Below are 15528 nucleotides of genomic sequence, written 5' to 3'. Positions count from 1 at the left end.
GCTTTGCCGCCCTACACCCTGCAGCCCAGCTCTGAACCACACCCAAGGGGCTCAGCCCCCCCTGCAGAGACCCATATCACTCCCAAACGTCACCTAAGGCAGCACCAGCTCCTGGCTGAGCCCCAGGACATGAGACAGCACTGGGGCAAGGATACAGCTCCAAGGAAGAGGAACTCCAAGCCCCTGGAATCCACAGCAGCCAGGTACCTACAGAGCCACGAGTCAGCTGGGAGCATTCCCTCTCCAGGGCATGATGCTGCCTCCCCCTGCTTCCCACTCTCCCATACCACACGCGCGTCTCCACGGGCAGTTTCAGCGCTTTATTGTCTGGCGGTCCTGCTACAGCACCCCACTGTCCCCGTGGCTACGGCTGCAAGCGGGGAGCCGCTCCCTCATCCCCAGTGTGGCACCGCAGTGTCCCTGGGAGCGGGAGGCTGCAGGAGCTGCAGCAGTCCGAGAACTGGCACTTAAGGAATCCTGGCTGGGGCCACACACTGCTCCTCTGCCGGGCACAGGGAGGGCGCGCGGCCGGGCATGGCTGTGGTCCGGTCCTGCTGGGCTGGGTCACTCTGCTCTGGGCATCTTTTAAAAACGTGGTTCAAAAATGCCACCGATTCTGGGTTGTGACCAGGTGCTCGCAGCTTCGTTTCTCTTGAGAAGAAACCAAACGCAACCTTTTCTTCCCTTTTATGAGCAGTTCTCGATTTTGGCCAGAAATTGCTGTGCCCACCACTCCTCCAGGTCAATGGGAACAAAGTCTGAAAGAGAGGGGAGCAGCTGGAGAAGGAGCAGAACTCTGGGTGCTCCCCCACTGAACCACCAGAAAAAATAACTACGGAATCACAGAATATCCTGAGCTGGAGGGACCCACAAGGCTCACCTAGTCCAACTCCTGGCCCTGCACAGACACCCCCAACAATCCCACCCTGCGCATCGCTGAGAGCATTGTCCAAACACTCCTGGAGCTCTGGCAGCCTCGGGCTGTGCCCATTTTCTGGGGAGCCTGTTCAGTGCCTGATCACCCTCTGGGGGAAGAATGTTTTCCTAATATCCAATCTAATGACACCCCCACGTTTCCCCCACCCCTGTGCTGTGTCCCAAAAGGGCAGACCGGGTTTACAGGGACATTCTCTTCTTTGGGGAACTCTTCGCTGCTGCAAAGCCCCCAAGCTGCTGTCACTGCTCTGACTCCAGCTGCCACCAGACAAGTGTCCCCATGTCTGCTTGGTCCTGCTGGCCCCAGGAGAAGCAGGTCCCCAGGGGGATCTCCTTTATCTCTAGCATGATGCTGAGCTCCTCAGTGACTGGAGACGGCCTGAATCCCAAGAGTCAGCAACCAGGCATCCTCCAAGGGACACAGTGGGACATCCCCACCACAGTGCCTGGGGGCAGCTGTCTCCCTCCAGCACCCCCAGAGCAGCCTCAGCACCAGCAGGACAGACCCAGCCAGGCCCTCTGGCACATGCAGCACTGGAATCCTCCTCCTCTGTCCACCACAGCCCTGCTCAGGTGCAGGCTGAGCCCACACAAGCCTGATGCACCCCAAAGTGCCAAAACCACTTTCCACTTACTTTTGAGTCCAGGGTTGGGGGTTTTCTCCACGTACTGCACAGGGCCGCAGGTGCTCTCCTCACTCCGGCTGCCATCCAGCTGCTGCTCTACCTGCTGCCAGGCTGGAGAGGGGGAACAGGCACTGGGTGGGTTTGGGACAGGGGTTCCCAGTGGGGGGTGGTTTTGGGACAGGAGCAGGACGTGGAGCAAAGGAGGGCAGGTGCCCAGGTTGGGGACTTCATCCTTGCCACGGATGTCCCCAGCATGGTGTAGGTACTGGGGAGGACTCCACATGCTCTAGTTCCCCCAGATGCTGCCCCAGGGACCCTCTGCCCTCACCTTCATAGACAAAGCGGACGTTCTCCTCATGGGCCAGGGTGTAACATTCCTCAGGAGCTGAGATCTGCTGCAGCAGCAGTGGGGGCCTCTTGCCATTCACTCTGTTGAAGACGAGTTTCTGCGCTGGGCTGTGGAAGCAGGGAAGCAAGGGCGGGGGTGAGGGCACAGGCAGCTCTGCCCACCCCAGCTGGGAACAAGAACTGGGGCTGTTCAGGTGTCCTGGGTTGCCCCATGGTGTGCACACTCAGGCACAGCTGCTGTCACAGGCTGGGATGGAAAGGGACCCAGGGGTAGGGGATTCTGACACAGGAGGGGTGCAAAGGGAGCTCCCCGGGTAAAAGCCATCAGCTGCCCATCTCCCACCCACCCTCCAACCCAGCACCAAGTGCAGTCCCTAAATTAAAGAATCTGCCACCAAAATTGCAGGACTATCAGGAAATTGAAGTGAAATCCAGTTAGGTACTGGATAGGGAGATGTGGCATCCTCTGCAGACCAAGCACCCAGGTCCACTGGAACAGCTCTGGCCCCAGCATGTCCCTCAGGTGTCCCAGGACTGGGATGTAACCCTCTGCCAAGTGGGAGCAGGTCAGGCTTCCTCAGAGCCGGGATTCCCTCTGGTGAGGGGCACTTCAACCAGCCCCTGCCTGGACACAACACCACCAGACAGAGCTGAATGAAAAACGGGATGACCCATGGGGGCATGCCAACGCAAAACTCCAGCATTTTGACTTTTCTGCCCAGCTCTAGGACAGGACATGTCTGCAACACCCATGTTCCTCACAGGACAAAGTCTAAGGGGCCCTGGGAGTGGGTTTGGAGAGCAGGAGAGTCTGGGAGCAGACAGCTCCTGCAGATCTGCAGGCAGGGGCTGGGGAGTTCAGTGACCCTCAAGCCCCCACAGCCGAGGGCACTGGGCAAGCAGGAGAAGGGTGAGCATGGCAGCAGCCACTCTGGTGCATTACACTGGGAAGGAGGGGAACTGGATGGGGGGGGCTCTTATCCATTGCTTAGAGATGGGGAGGACTTGCAGAACTAGCGGGGTGCCACTGCCTTGTCTGGGTGTGCTTTGACCCAGCCCTCCGGTCCGGAAAGGCTCTCCATAGGGGTCCCGTCATCATCCCCCAGCCACAGGAATCGCCCTCAGCACCTACCCAGCAGCTCCAGGTATCGCTACTGGACGCTGGAATTCACCCAAAAAGTGCCCCCCGGCTTTAGGGGCAGAGAGAATCGCCAGTTCCGCGTGGGCTCCGCGGCCCCCGTGGGTGCGCGGCGCGGCCAAGGCGGGCGGTCACACGGCTGGCCCCGCCGCCGGTTTGTGCAATCGGGGCCGTCCGCGGGGCCGGCGCGGGGGGGTTTGGACAAGTCCGGCCCCGGCCGTGCCCCGCACCGGGACCCCCCCGCGCCGCCTCCTTGGCGTGACCCCGCCGATCCCGCTCCCAGCGATTTTTGGGCCAGCCCGTGGGAAAGAGGAGGGGCGGCGAGTCCGGCGTGTCCCCGGCGCGGGGCGGCCCACGCCACGCGCGTACAGCGCTCCGCGGGACGCGTGCGGGCACCGGTACGGCTGGGACCCCCGGGGCGAGCGGCACCGAGCGGAGACCCCGGGCCCCTCTCTCGCGGCCCGTCGGGCGGCCCGGCCGTCCCGCTCCCCTTCCCAAGGTCACGGCCCGGCCGCCCCGGTGCCGGTCCCCTTCCCAAGGTCACGGCGGCGCGCGGGGCTCACCTGGCGAGGGGCCACGGGCCGGGCTGCGGCCGCCCCCGCAGCTCGCCCAGTTTGCTGCTCTCCACCGCCTGCTGCGTGGGACCTGCGGGAGGTGCGGGGCGTCAGGGGGGCAGCTCGGGGCGGGACGGAGCCCCCGCGCCCCCTCGGCCCCCGCGCCCCCCGTACCTGTGCGGCGCTGCGTGGCGAGCTTGCTGGGGCCGCGCGTCAGCGTGTACATCCTGCGGCCCCCAGCCCCACGGCCCGCCGCCCCCGCCCGAGTGCCGAGCGCGCCCCTCGCCAGGGCCTTTAACGGGCCGGGCCGGGCCGGGCGGCCCCGCCAGCACCGACACGCCCCCGCGCTTAAAGGGACCGCGCGGGGCGCGCGTGGGGAGAGGGACGGGACACGGCCGCTTGGGGGGCGCGCGGAACACGCGCGGGACAGGGCGGGGAACACGCGGGAGGCGTGCGGGGACACTTGCGACACATGCGTGGTGTGTTAGGAACATACATGGGTTGCAGAGACACATAGGGGACACGCACAGGACACACCGGCGGGAAGACGCGGGATGTGGGACACACAGGGGACACGCGGGACGCGTTAGGGTAAGTGTGGGAGGTGCGTGGGATGCTTGGGACACATGCAGGGCACGCAAGGGACACACGTGGGATGTGGGGACGCTCGTCGCACACACAGGGGATGTGGGGACACACAGCGGACATTCATGGGATACACTGGGGGAGTGTGTGGGATGAGGGAAAACACACTGGAGGCACGCAGGACATGTCAGGGTTGCACGTCGGGGTATAATGGGGACACTGGAGACACGCAGGATGCAGGCACACATGCTGGAGACAAGCAGGACACATGTATTTGGGGACACGTGGGGACATACATGCGACATATGCAGGGACCGTAAGGAATGGACATAGGATATTGGGACACACATGGAACATGCACAGGACATATCAGGGGCACGCGTGGGATGTGGAGGGCACACACACCGGCGACATGTGTGGGACACAGAGGGGACAAGTGTGACCTGTGGGAGACACAGGACACACACAGGACACATAGAATGCACACAAGAGACATTGGAACACGCGGGGGTCAAGTAGGGGAGAGGGCACAGGAGGCACATGGGACACAAGACGGCACAGGCACGCAGTGACCTGCACGGGAACACTCAGGACACAGGACACTGGAGCCACGGCACACACAGGGGACAGATAGGGGTCATTCCTGGGACACGGCGGACCCAGGCAGGGAAACGTGAGGGGGTGCAGAGGCAGCGGCTGAGATGCCACTCTCACGGGGACAGTGCTGCGACGAGTCCCGAGCTGCACATGCCATGACCAGCGCAGGAAGCCGGAGTGGCCAGCAGGGTGACCTTTGGAGCGAGGAGGTCCCGTCAAAGTGTCCCCACGTGGCAGGAGGTGCAGACCCAGGACATGACCCCGAGCTAGTCCCCGGGCACTCCGCATTGTCCACCGGCCACCCCTGTGGCTGGCTGGTGACAGCACCCGGAGTTCTGGGGAGAGACCCTGTGACAAACCCACTGGGGTCTCTGGGAAGTTCCAGCCTGGGTCCAGGGGCTGCAAAGCCACCCCACGAGGGTGACCTTTGCCTTTCCGCCACGTTGCCACGGTAGTGGCCAGGGAGGGAGGGGTGCAGGAGGGTGTCTCCCATAAAAGCGCAGCAGTGCCTGACCCTGCTGGGTGCCAGGCACCAGTGGACCCCTCGCGGGTGGGCATCCAGTGCTGTCACCCCCAGCCCTGTTACTGTGCCTAAATACAACCTTGACCCACGGGATGCCACCGCTGGCTGTCACCCGCCCTGTCACGTGTCAGGGGCCGTGCCTCAGTGTCCCTCCGGCCCTGCCCGGGATTTTTAAGCGCCTGCGAGGGCATCCCTGAGTTCTTCCGTGCTTGGAAGGGCTGAACCTCTAATCCTTGTGCTCCAGATGAATCCCTCCAGACCTCCATCACCAGTGACAGCTGTCGTGGAAAGGGTAGGTGGGGGATTCCCCCCCTCCTCCCCATTTTCCTGGGGTGTCGGCGCACAGCCTCAGCTTGCCCCCGCTGGGGTGTCGCTGCTTGGCGGGGGTGCAGCAGCGCCCCGGGCCGGAGCTCCCGTGGTGGTGCGTGGCTCGGAGGGGCGGCGGGGCGTTAGTGTGCTCGGCCGCGCCGCTGGTGTAGTGGTATCATGCAAGATTCCCATTCTTGCGACCCGGGTTCGATTCCCGGGCGGCGCATATACCTCTTTTTCCTTCCATCTTCCTTTTCCCCTCCCCGCCGTGGGAAGCTCCACCCGCGGTGCGTGGGGCGGTCCCGCCGCGGTGCCGGGAGCTGTAGTTCCGCCGCCTGCCGAGGCCATGCAGGTCCCGGCGGCCGCGGAGCGCAACAAGGGCCCGATCCTGGCCGTGCTGCGGGAGTACGCGGGGGGCGGTGCGGGTTCGGGGCTCGGTCCGCTGCGGGTGCTGGAGGTGGGCGCGGGCGCAGGGCTTCATGCCGCGCACTTCGCTCGGGCGCTGCCGCAGACGCGTTGGCAGCCCTCGGACATCGACCCCGGGGCGCTGCGCAGGTGAGCGGGGCTGGGGACTCGGGGCAGGGGGGATCGGGGTGCACCTCCCGCCGGCCCATGGACGCGCGGCCCCTGTTCCCCATTACCCATTTTATTTTTTTCTTTATTTTGTTTCGTTTTGGGATTTTGGGAAACCCCCAATATCCAACTCCCCTGGAGCTCGGGCTCTCCTGCTCAGTGCTGTGTTTCCTCCAGGAAAATCCCAATATCCAACTCTTGGATGAGCTGGATGCATTTTTTTTCCCAGAAAAACCCACTCAGCAGTGGGCCTGGGCTCCACACTTCTTTTCTTTATTCAGCAAAAAACCAGTATCCAGTTCTCCAGCAGTCTAGATTCCCCTGCTCGGTGCTGTATTTTTTCCAGGAAAACCCCAATATCCTACTCTTGGATGAGCTTAATGTGTAATTTTTCCCAGCAAAGACCCCCTTGGACAGCCCAGGGTCTCTGTCTTGATGCTTTATTTTTTTCGAGGCAAACAACAGTATTCAACTCTTGCCCAGCCCAGGCTCCCCAAGTCAATACTCACTATATTTTTTTTCAATAAATCCCCAATATCCAACTCCCAAACATGCTCCCCAGCTCAGGACTTTATTTTTTCCAAGAAAAGTCCCAAAATCCAGCTTTCCGCCACAGAAAAAAAAAAAAAGCCTGGAGGGGAGGTGCCAGAATCAGGGCCTGTCCAGGGGGAATTTTGTGCTGCCCACCCAGCAGCACCCACCACCCTGGGTGAAAATAATCCCCAGGCTGGGAGGCTGCAGGAGCCGAGACCTTGGTGGTGAATGTGCCAAAAAGGGTGTAAATTACACCAAAGTCAGGTGGTCCTGGTGCGGTGGTACTCGTGGGGTGCCCCACAAGGGCAGGGTGCTCCAGGATTGGGGAGTTCAGACCCTGGGGCCTCTCTATCCACGTGCTGCTGGTTGTCCAGGTGCTTCCAGTTTTCCATCTGCCAGGTGGAAGCAAAGGGCTGAGCAAAGAGCCCCCAGGCTGTGCAGCACCCACACCCTTGTTATTCCACATCTGAGAGTCCATCTAGGAGGTTTGTCTGTGCCGGCAGTGGTGCTGGGGGGATGCACAGGGGGCACCCAGCTGGGCTTCACGTGGGGTTTGCTGCCCACAGCATTGCTGCCTATGTGGAGGCCACGGGGGTGCCCAACCTGCTGCCCCCCATCGTGCTGGACGTGTCACAGGGCTGGGAGAGCTGGGGGGGCACCCAGCCTGCCAGCCTCGACCTCCTTGTCAGCATCAACATGATGCACATCGCGGAGCTGCGGTGCACCGAGGTGAGCAGCCCTCGCCATCCCCTGTTCCCTGCCAGGGCCGAGGAGGGAGCCCCCTGACCTACTTCCCACCTCTCATTCCCCAGGGCCTGTTCAAGGGTGCCGGCGTGCTGCTGAAGCCCGGAGGTGTGCTCTTCACCTATGGGGTGGGTCCTCTGTCCTGTACAGGAGCATCCTGGGAGTGCAGGGTGTCAGAGCGGATGCTAGGGGGCAGGTGGGAGGGCAGCTCCAGGCATCGCTTGGGGAGGGAACTGGGAAAGGCAGGGGCTTGGGTTTTGGGGGGTGTCTGCCTTTTGGGGTACATGCTGAGCCCTGAAAGGGGCAGTTTTGAATGAGAGAAATCCCGTCCTCCCTCATCTAATCCGAGGCAGGGTCTGGGGAGGCCTGCAGAGGGTGACAGGACTCACAGTGGGTGACAGGACCCCCAGCGGGTGATGGGACTCATGGTTCCCCTTGGAGGCCCTGTCTCTTCCATGTCTTGTCTTCTGTGTGTGGTGGGGACAGCAGCCCATGGAAGAGGGGATGGAGGGACACACGGTGGCTCATGCCCACAGCTCCAGCTCTGTCCCACCAGCCCTATGCCGTGGACGGCCACATCAGCCCCCAGAGCAACGTGGACTTTGACCGCAGCCTGAGGCACAGGTAGGAGGGGGCTGGGGGGGCCCAGGCTGCTGGGGGCCCATCCTGTCCTCTCTGTCCTGCCCCTGCAGCTGCAGGAAGCTCCCTCCCAGCGTGATCCTTCAAGATAAGCAACGCCTGAGGGCAGCCCCCAGCCGGGAACACCCCTGGGAGATGGGGATGCTGTGGGGGGATGTTCCTGTGTGTGACCCACGCCTCCCTCCCCGCAGGAATCCCGCCTGGGGGCTGCGGGACACGGCAATGCTGCGGGAGCTGGCTGAGGCCAATGGGCTGCGCCTGGAGAGGATGGTAGGTGATGGGGCCTGGGGGTGTTCCTGTGCCGGTGTGCACCCCTGAGCCCCAAATCTGTGCTTCCAGGTGGACATGCCAGCCAACAACAAGAGCCTGATCTTCCGCAAGCTGTGACCTTCCCTGACAGCACCTCTGGCACCTCCTGGCACCACTGTCCCCATTGATGCCTCCTCAAGGGGTGTCACTGTACCACCATGGCTGCAATGCGGCTGGGGACAGCAGTGGTGGGACAGTGCCCCACTCACCCCAGCTGACTTGGCTGGGGGGATCCATCTCCCCCGGTGCCTTTGGGGCTCCCTTTGCAGTGGGGTGCCCCAGCCTGGACCACAGGAGTCACCACAGCTGCCACGAGGGGCACAGACATGGGGGAGGGGGACACACAGGTGTGGGGGAGGGGACACAGCACCCCTGGGCATGGGGGAGACTCCTTGCTCCATTTCCTCAGAGGATGCTGTACCAATGGCAGGGGGCCTGTCCCCCTTCCCCAGAATTGTGCTGCTGCCCCCCCCAATAAACTCTGTGGCTTTGCCCCCCACAGCCAGCAGCTCCCTGATGTTTTCAGCACAAACATTTTGGGGGGAGGGGCTGTCCCCAGTTCCACCTCCAGCACCAGTGAAGGGGTCAGGTCCAGCACCAGGGGAGGCTACACTGGGCCCAGAAGCTTTGGTGAGGTGGGAAGATTTTATATGTGGAGTGGTCCTGGCAGATATCCCACACCCCCACCCCCCCCCCATAACCCAACCCAGTTCTCTATTGCTGCTAGACAGGCTGGGGGGGTCACACGGTGAGGGGAACATGGGGCAGATAAATTACAGGGGAAGTGGGAGCTGGTCTGGGGCTCAGCATGGTGTTGGGGGGGAACTACATGACGGAGGTAACCTCGAGATAAAGGCACTGCTGCAGGGGCTCCCCCAGGCTGCCCCCGCCATGGTATGTCTGCAGCTCCCCCTGTCGGCACATCCCGGCTCTCCCCTAGTCCTGGAAACGGTTCAGGAGGTCACAGGTTTTCTTCTCCATCAGCTCATAGATCTTCTTCACCCGTTTGTCGTTGGCCGCCCGGACGTAGCTGCTGGGGTCCAGCGTGGCCATTCCATCGTGCACCTCACCCATGATGATCAGGGGCCCATCCTCCGCCGTCATGTTGGGGCAGGGGCAGCTCCAGTCCATGTCGGTCAAGGTCACCTCCAGATACTTGATGTTGAAGAACTTGAGGCCCATCTTCTCATCCTTGAGGACATCCTCGAGGGCAAAGCGGGCGATGCCGGAGTCCTGGTCCTCCACGATCTCCATCAGCCGCCCCACGATGGCGAAGTCACTGCGGCAGAGGCTCAGCACCATCTTGCTCTTCAGGCGGCAGGCCTTGCACTGCAGGCTCTTGGGGAAAGGGCACACGTCCTCGCAGGTCTCCTTGCTCTCAAAGTTGTTGGTGTTGCCCTCGCAGCCACCGTAGACGAAGGAGTGGCACTGCTTCAGCAGGTGGTTGTATGCCCAGCGCGGCTCCCAGTTCTGGCAGGGCCCCTGCACCATGGGCAGCAGGCAGGTGGGGCGGGCGCTGCCCAGGCAGGCGGCTCTGCACTCCTCGTACGTTTCAAAGTGGTTCCTGTTGGCCCCGCAGCCGCCATAGCGGAAGGTGAGGCAGGAGCCCTGCTTGGCATCGAAGTGCCAGCGCACCTCCGGGGCCTCGCACCGCCGCCGGTCCGGCTCCTTCAGGCACTCGGCGCTGGGGAAGGGCTGGGGGCTGCCGGTCCGCGGGGTCCCCCCCGGCTCCCTCCTGACCACCGACAGCGGGAAGTCGGCGCGGAGCAGCCCAGCGGCGTTTCGGGCCGTGCAGGTGTAGATCCCGGCGTCCTCGTGGCGGGCGTTGTAGATGACCAGCTGGCCGATGTTGGTGACCACCACGTTGCCGTACATCTGATCGGGCCGCATGATGAAGTTCTCCTCCCGCTCGCTCTGCTTCTCCCAGGTGATGTCGGGCTGCGGGCGCCCGCTCACGTCGCAGCGGAAGCTGACGGTGCCGCCGGCGCGCACGGACTGGTGGAAGGGGTTGGTGTAGAGGGCGGGGGGCACAGGGACCTCGGGGCCGGCGCCGGGCGTGGGGCGCGCCGTGGTCTCCTGCGGCACGGGGCTGGTGTCGGGCCAGGTGAAGATGTGCTTGCAGGGCACGGTGGTGAGACGGGTGCCGCGCAGACACGCCTCGGCGTCCATGTAGCACTTGTTGTAGTAGGTGAGGCCGTCGGAGGCGCAGGTGAAGTTGGGCTCCTTCTCGCAGCGGTCCTTGCACTTGCAGACGGGCTGCCCGTCCCAGATGTCGCAGTCGGAGCCCTGCTGCGCGCACACGAAGCTCTCGCAGGAGGCGGCGGGCGCCAGCGCCAGCGCCGGGACGCTGCCGTCGGCAAAGCGCGCGGCCACGCAGCTCCTGAGCCCACACACGTTGGTGCAGCATTTCTCAAAGTCTTCACAGTCCTGGTCGGGGAGGGAGAAGAGATTGCGGGGGGGACGTGGAGGTCACCGCAGTGCGGTGGCTGTGGGTGCTATTCCCACCGCTGTGGGACTTCCGTGTGGGCAGGTGTCCCCCGCGCAGCCCCGTGCACCTTCAGCGTCGCTGGGCTCCGGGGTAAGAGCCAGACCTGCCCGGCACAGCTGCACCAGCCCCAGCCCAGCCTCAGCACCCTCTTTAGGGGTGCACCGCAGTGATGACGGTCCTTTCTTCCCCACGGCAGAGAACAACTTGCCCCTCTCAGCTTTTACTGGTTGAGGGGAGGCAGAACTCGTCATACAGATGAACTAACTGCGAAGGAGTTTCCCCTCTGGGTCTAGGCAGCCCTAAGTGGCGTGGGAGTGCCGGTGCCCCTGCTCACCCTGGTGCAGCCCAGAGGCTGGGCTCTCTGGGATGGACAGCCCGGTCCGTGGGTGGGCTCATGCCCTCAGGGAAAAGTTGGGAGAGGATTCTGTCCTGTCCCTGGTGGGGTCCGTGTCCCAGCACACCCATTCCCTTCATCTCAGCCAGCCCTTTGATAGGGTGGGAGCATTTTGGGGGTGCACGAAGAGGGTGTTCTGACCATGGGACGTGGTCTGAGAGGGTGACATGAGGGGCAACAAGCAGTTTCTCTGCCTGTGGGGGCTGGGGAGCAGTCATGGGCATCCCTCCCAGCCGACAGCAGGGGCTTAGGGGGCAAAGCTGCAGCCGGGCTGTGCCTGTTGCACTGAAACAGCTGAACCGGCTGTACCAGCCGGCACAGGACCCGCACACCAAAGCTTCTCCCTCGGGGACCTGGGGATGCCCCCCAAACCCTGTTACCGCGCGCCGCCCCCGCTCACCTGGTCGGCCTGGCACTCCCGCTCGCAGGTGCTCTGGGCGTCCACCCAGAGGTTGGGGTTCAGCTGGTTGGGGCAGACGCCCAGGTGCCTCACCCTGCCCGGCTGCAGGCTCAGCCCGGCCGCCGCCGCCGCCAGCACGGGCAGGAGCAGCGCGACGCCCACGGGGACTCGCTGCCGCCCACTCGTGCGCTGGCAACGGGCCCCACGCCCGCCTCTCCCACGAGGAGCCATCGGGGCACCCCGCGCCGTCGGCCTGGCTCGCTGGCGAGGGCTCGGGGTAAATCACATTCAGGACGGAGGGGATGAGGGAGGAGGCGGGCGGGCGGGGGGACAAAGAGGAGGAGGAGGAGAGGACCAAACCTCTGTCCTTCAGCACTCCCGGCGCCCGCCAGACCACCGGCGATGCCGCTCGCCGCCTCCATCCATCGCCGCCGCTCGGCTCTCGGGGCGCCGGGGACACGGCAGCAGCGGCGGGTGTCCCTCGGGGCTCAGTCCATCCCCGGCACGGCCAGCGGGGCGAGTGGGGTGGAAGGGGAGGACGGGAAGGTTGTAATCTGAATCCCCTCCCTTCCTACTGATGTTTCTGGGTGTTTGGAATGGGAAAGGCGCTGACCTCAGCCTCTAACCCCGGCGAGCCCGGCGATCCCTGGGCAAACACGGGGGGAGATCAAAGGCAGAATGCAGAAAGTCTCCAAAGAGGGAGAGTGAAGGGGGGGGGGGGGAACGACACACAAAAACCCGCCCGGCCCACGGAGCTGAATTCCTGCAGGATGAGAAAACAGCCGGAGCCTGCGGTCCATTCGGACGGGGCGGCCGGCGGGAGGCACGCGGAGCCCACGCTGCGGGCGGCCGGGGCAGGGCTGGCCCGGGAGCCTCTCACCCCCGCACCGCACCCACCGGCACCGCAGCCGAAGGTGCCCAGGAGCGGGACACCGGCACGGATCCATCCCCGCTTTCCAGCCCTCATCCCACGAGTGCCGTGCTCTGGCACAGGACCCTGTCTTGCCTGGCGGGATGGGTGCCCACCCAGCCCCCCTGGAGGAGCTTCCCCAGCCCCCTGGCGCTCGCAGCCCTCCCTCCGCGATGATTTACAGCCAGGATGTCTCCTGAGCCACACCAGACCCCGGCACACTGTGCTCGGGCTCAACCAGCACGTCCCGCACCAGCCCTGAGCTGGCAGGAGTGGCCTCGGCTCTCCGGCCAGATCCCCCTAATCCCCGATGGAGACTGACCTGCAGCAGGAACATTTCATGGCATTTTGGGAGCATTAACTCTTCCGGCTCTGGTGAGAGCCTCAGCGCTGAGGGGGATCTGCAGCCCCTGTGAAACAGCAAACCTGAGGGGGCTTTGCCCTGGCAGAGCAGCTCAGGACCTCCAGCCTCCCCGGTTGGGGGCAGGTGGTGGAGGAGATGAAACAAACGGGGGAAGCCCTTTCTATATATATTTTTTTGTTGGGGGAATCCAACCCACCCTCATCCTAGAGGTGCTTTTGTATGTAATGGCTTGGTGTTCCCATCTGTGGCTCCTGGGGGAAGCCTTTTTGCCCCAGACCAGGTGATTTGGGGGACCCTCGACACCCCCACGCTGGTGTGAGCAGCGTGCAGCCGCAGAGCTGTGGCACAGTGAACTCCAGCCACCCCTCTGTCACCATTGCCACTTCCCTGCCCGAGCCAGCAAACGACTGCAGTGCTGCTGGCTCTGGGCTGCCCATGGCGATTCTGGGGCTCCCCAGGGCCCAAAACCCCAAAGCACAATCAGGTCTGTCACCAGCTGGCCATGACCATGTGTGGAGGGCCGGAGCATGTCCTGTGGCTGTACCCTGGATGCTGTTCCACAGCCAAGCAGCCACTCAAGGGTCCATCCAGCTGCAGATGCTGAGGGAAGGTTATGCTGCCCTGGGACACTCGTGGGGAGACCGATGTTTTGCAAAAAGGGAATTTTATCAGGGTAGCCCAGCCAGGAGCTGCTGTGGCCTGTACCCTGTGCACCCTGGCAGCCTGAAACCCGCAGACCCCAGGCACCTGCTGCCTGGAGATCCCTGATCCACAACCCACCTTGCTCCAGCTGGGAAGAACAGGCAGATGCAGGGCACCTTGGTCCCCAGGAATGGAGCCTGGGGACGAAGAGCCACCTCATCCCAGGGTCCTTCCTTGTGGTGTAGGAGGGAAGAGAATAGGGAAGAAAACCTGGAGACCAACTTTTGCCCATCCCCCTGCTGGGCTCCATGTGGTCACAGCATGATGACAGCACTGGCATCTGGGTTGATTCCTGTCCCACACCCCCTTTCCAAGGCCAGAGGAGCAGCCCCAGAGGGTGGCACGTGTCTCACACTGAAGCCCAAGGTGCCTCGTGTCACCAAGATCAGAAGTCATGAGGCAGGGACAAGCAGTGGCTGGGAACTGTCACCTCAGTGGTGCAAGGCTGGATGGAAGAATGGCAGCTGCTGCATGGTTGGAAATGCAGCTCCCAACAACTGGAGATCCTCACCCACATTTTGAGACCCCCAGCCAGCCTGAGACCTTCACCCTGCCTGGAGACCCCCAGCCAGCCTCTTGTGAGTGCTTCTTCAGCTGAAGGTGAACAATGAAGTGACTTCCCACCCTGACCAAGCCCATGACAAATTCACCATCTCAGCAGTTCTAAACTGTTAACCTCCATGTGTCCAGGCACCAACCACACCCTAAAATAGGATTTTTGGGGTTACTTTCAAAGATCACAGACAAAGGTATAATTTAAGGTTCTTTGTCTCCCTCCAAGACAAGGAAGCGGCCCAGCACCATGGCCTTAAAGGAAGGGTGCCGTGCTGTGTGTCCCTGTTCCCATAATCCACTGCACCTAGCGGGCTCCTGCCCCTCCAATGCACCCACAGGCGGTGCACCCTCCTTTTCAAGCATCTTGCAGTTGGATGAAGGTCACCACCTCTTCCCAGCCTGTGTGGGACAGTGGGACCAACCCAAGAAACCTCACATCAGAGAGGTGGGTGCACAGAAACGCACTTAATGAGGACAGACCCGAATCATCCCAGAGTAACCTGTTCCCTCCTCCTTCTCCAAGGAGCAGAGAGCCTTGAAGCTCTCCCAGCCTTCCCACTCTGCTCAGGCTGTGCAGTGTTTTCCTGCCCTGCTCTTCCCAAGCAGACAGCTGCAGCCCCACAGCCCCTGCTGCTCTGCCGTAATGGGCTCCGGCTGTCCCAACCCCACCTGAAACCACACACAGCCTTTGTTTCGGGCCTGGGAGAGGGAACAGACACTTCCAGAATCCTCTGAAGGAAAAAAAAAAAAAGCTGCATGACTCTTCCCTGACCAGGCTTTCACCTTAGCTCCAGGGTTTTCCAGGCTGCAGACACGATCTCATTTCCCCCTGCCCCCTCCCAGCCCCAGCAATTACTACTTAAGCTGTTAAAACAAGCGTGGCCAGTCTGGTACGAAGTGGAAAATCTGATCCCAGGGAAGTGAAAAGGCAGGGGAAAAAAGAGGTCAAAGGGAGGTGGGCTGCGAGATAGGGATCAGACAAGAAGTCTCCCTCCACCCCAGGATCAAATCCTGCTTCTTTGGGGCTCCTGGTGCCTCCAAAGGCCACCCTGGTGTGACACTGGTGCTCCGAGCACCCTACAGCATCCTCTCCATTTCAGTCCCACTTATCCCAGGATGGCTTCCAGCTTACTCCAGTCTGGGCAGGATGGGTGACTGCTGCCACAGCACTCACTGCTCCCCCAGGATCACCCAGACCAAAAGAAGGGATTTAAGGTTTTGACTGTACTTGTCCTCTCCCCGTGGAGCAGTGACTGGGCGCAATGCCTGGCAAGCTGCTGGAGAGCCTGGCCTCCTCTAG

General features: G+C 62.6%; 3 protein-coding genes and 1 non-coding gene across 9 annotated transcripts; 2 read left to right on the top strand and 2 right to left on the bottom strand.

Annotated features, from left to right (window-relative positions):
• Positions 1–305: 305 nt before the first annotated feature.
• On the bottom strand, positions 306–3936 carry MCRIP2 (MAPK regulated corepressor interacting protein 2). The gene is made up of 5 exons (XM_085075203.1): positions 3777–3936; positions 3612–3693; positions 1891–2018; positions 1572–1673; positions 306–758 (listed from the first exon to the last, which is right to left on the bottom strand). The coding sequence occupies exons 1-5, from the start codon at positions 3826–3828 to the stop codon at positions 688–690; spliced, it is 435 nt and encodes a 144-aa protein (XP_084931329.1). The 5' UTR covers positions 3829–3936; the 3' UTR covers positions 306–687.
• A 1835-nt stretch (positions 3937–5771) lies between these two features.
• Positions 5772–5842, top strand: TRNAG-CCC (transfer RNA glycine (anticodon CCC)). The gene has a single exon. It is a non-coding gene; the product is annotated as a tRNA-Gly (tRNA).
• A 45-nt stretch (positions 5843–5887) lies between these two features.
• METTL26 (methyltransferase like 26) lies at positions 5888–8916 on the top strand. 6 transcript variants are annotated; one of them, XM_085075198.1, is made up of 6 exons: positions 5901–6171; positions 7290–7452; positions 7536–7575; positions 8004–8091; positions 8298–8376; positions 8446–8916. In XM_085075198.1, exons 1-6 carry the CDS (start codon positions 5963–5965, stop codon positions 8491–8493), a joined length of 627 nt encoding a protein of 208 aa, XP_084931324.1. In that variant the 5' UTR covers positions 5901–5962; the 3' UTR covers positions 8494–8916. The 6 variants fall into 6 exon arrangements, with proteins under 6 accessions (XP_084931326.1, XP_084931328.1, XP_084931325.1 ...); XM_085075197.1 differs by having other exon boundaries at positions 5905–6171; positions 7536–7595; positions 8024–8091; XM_085075200.1 differs by lacking the exon at positions 8298–8376 and having other exon boundaries at positions 5888–6171.
• A 138-nt stretch (positions 8917–9054) lies between these two features.
• Positions 9055–13408, bottom strand: WFIKKN1 (WAP, follistatin/kazal, immunoglobulin, kunitz and netrin domain containing 1). The gene is given in 7 exon segments (XM_085075330.1): positions 9055–10842; positions 11698–11864; positions 11906–11958; positions 12058–12155; positions 12158–12342; positions 12345–12460; positions 13281–13408. Coding segments are annotated over 7 exon segments (2238 nt in total). The 3' UTR covers positions 9055–9351.
• Positions 13409–15528: the final 2120 nt, after the last annotated feature.

Source organism: Lichenostomus cassidix, chromosome 14, assembly GCF_008360975.1.
Source record: "Lichenostomus cassidix isolate B80296 chromosome 14, HeHo_3.0, whole genome shotgun sequence".
Lineage (NCBI taxonomy): Eukaryota > Metazoa > Chordata > Aves > Passeriformes > Meliphagidae > Lichenostomus > Lichenostomus cassidix.
The sequence above is the reverse complement of the archived record's forward strand: the minus strand, read 5'-3'. Positions and strand labels throughout refer to the sequence as shown.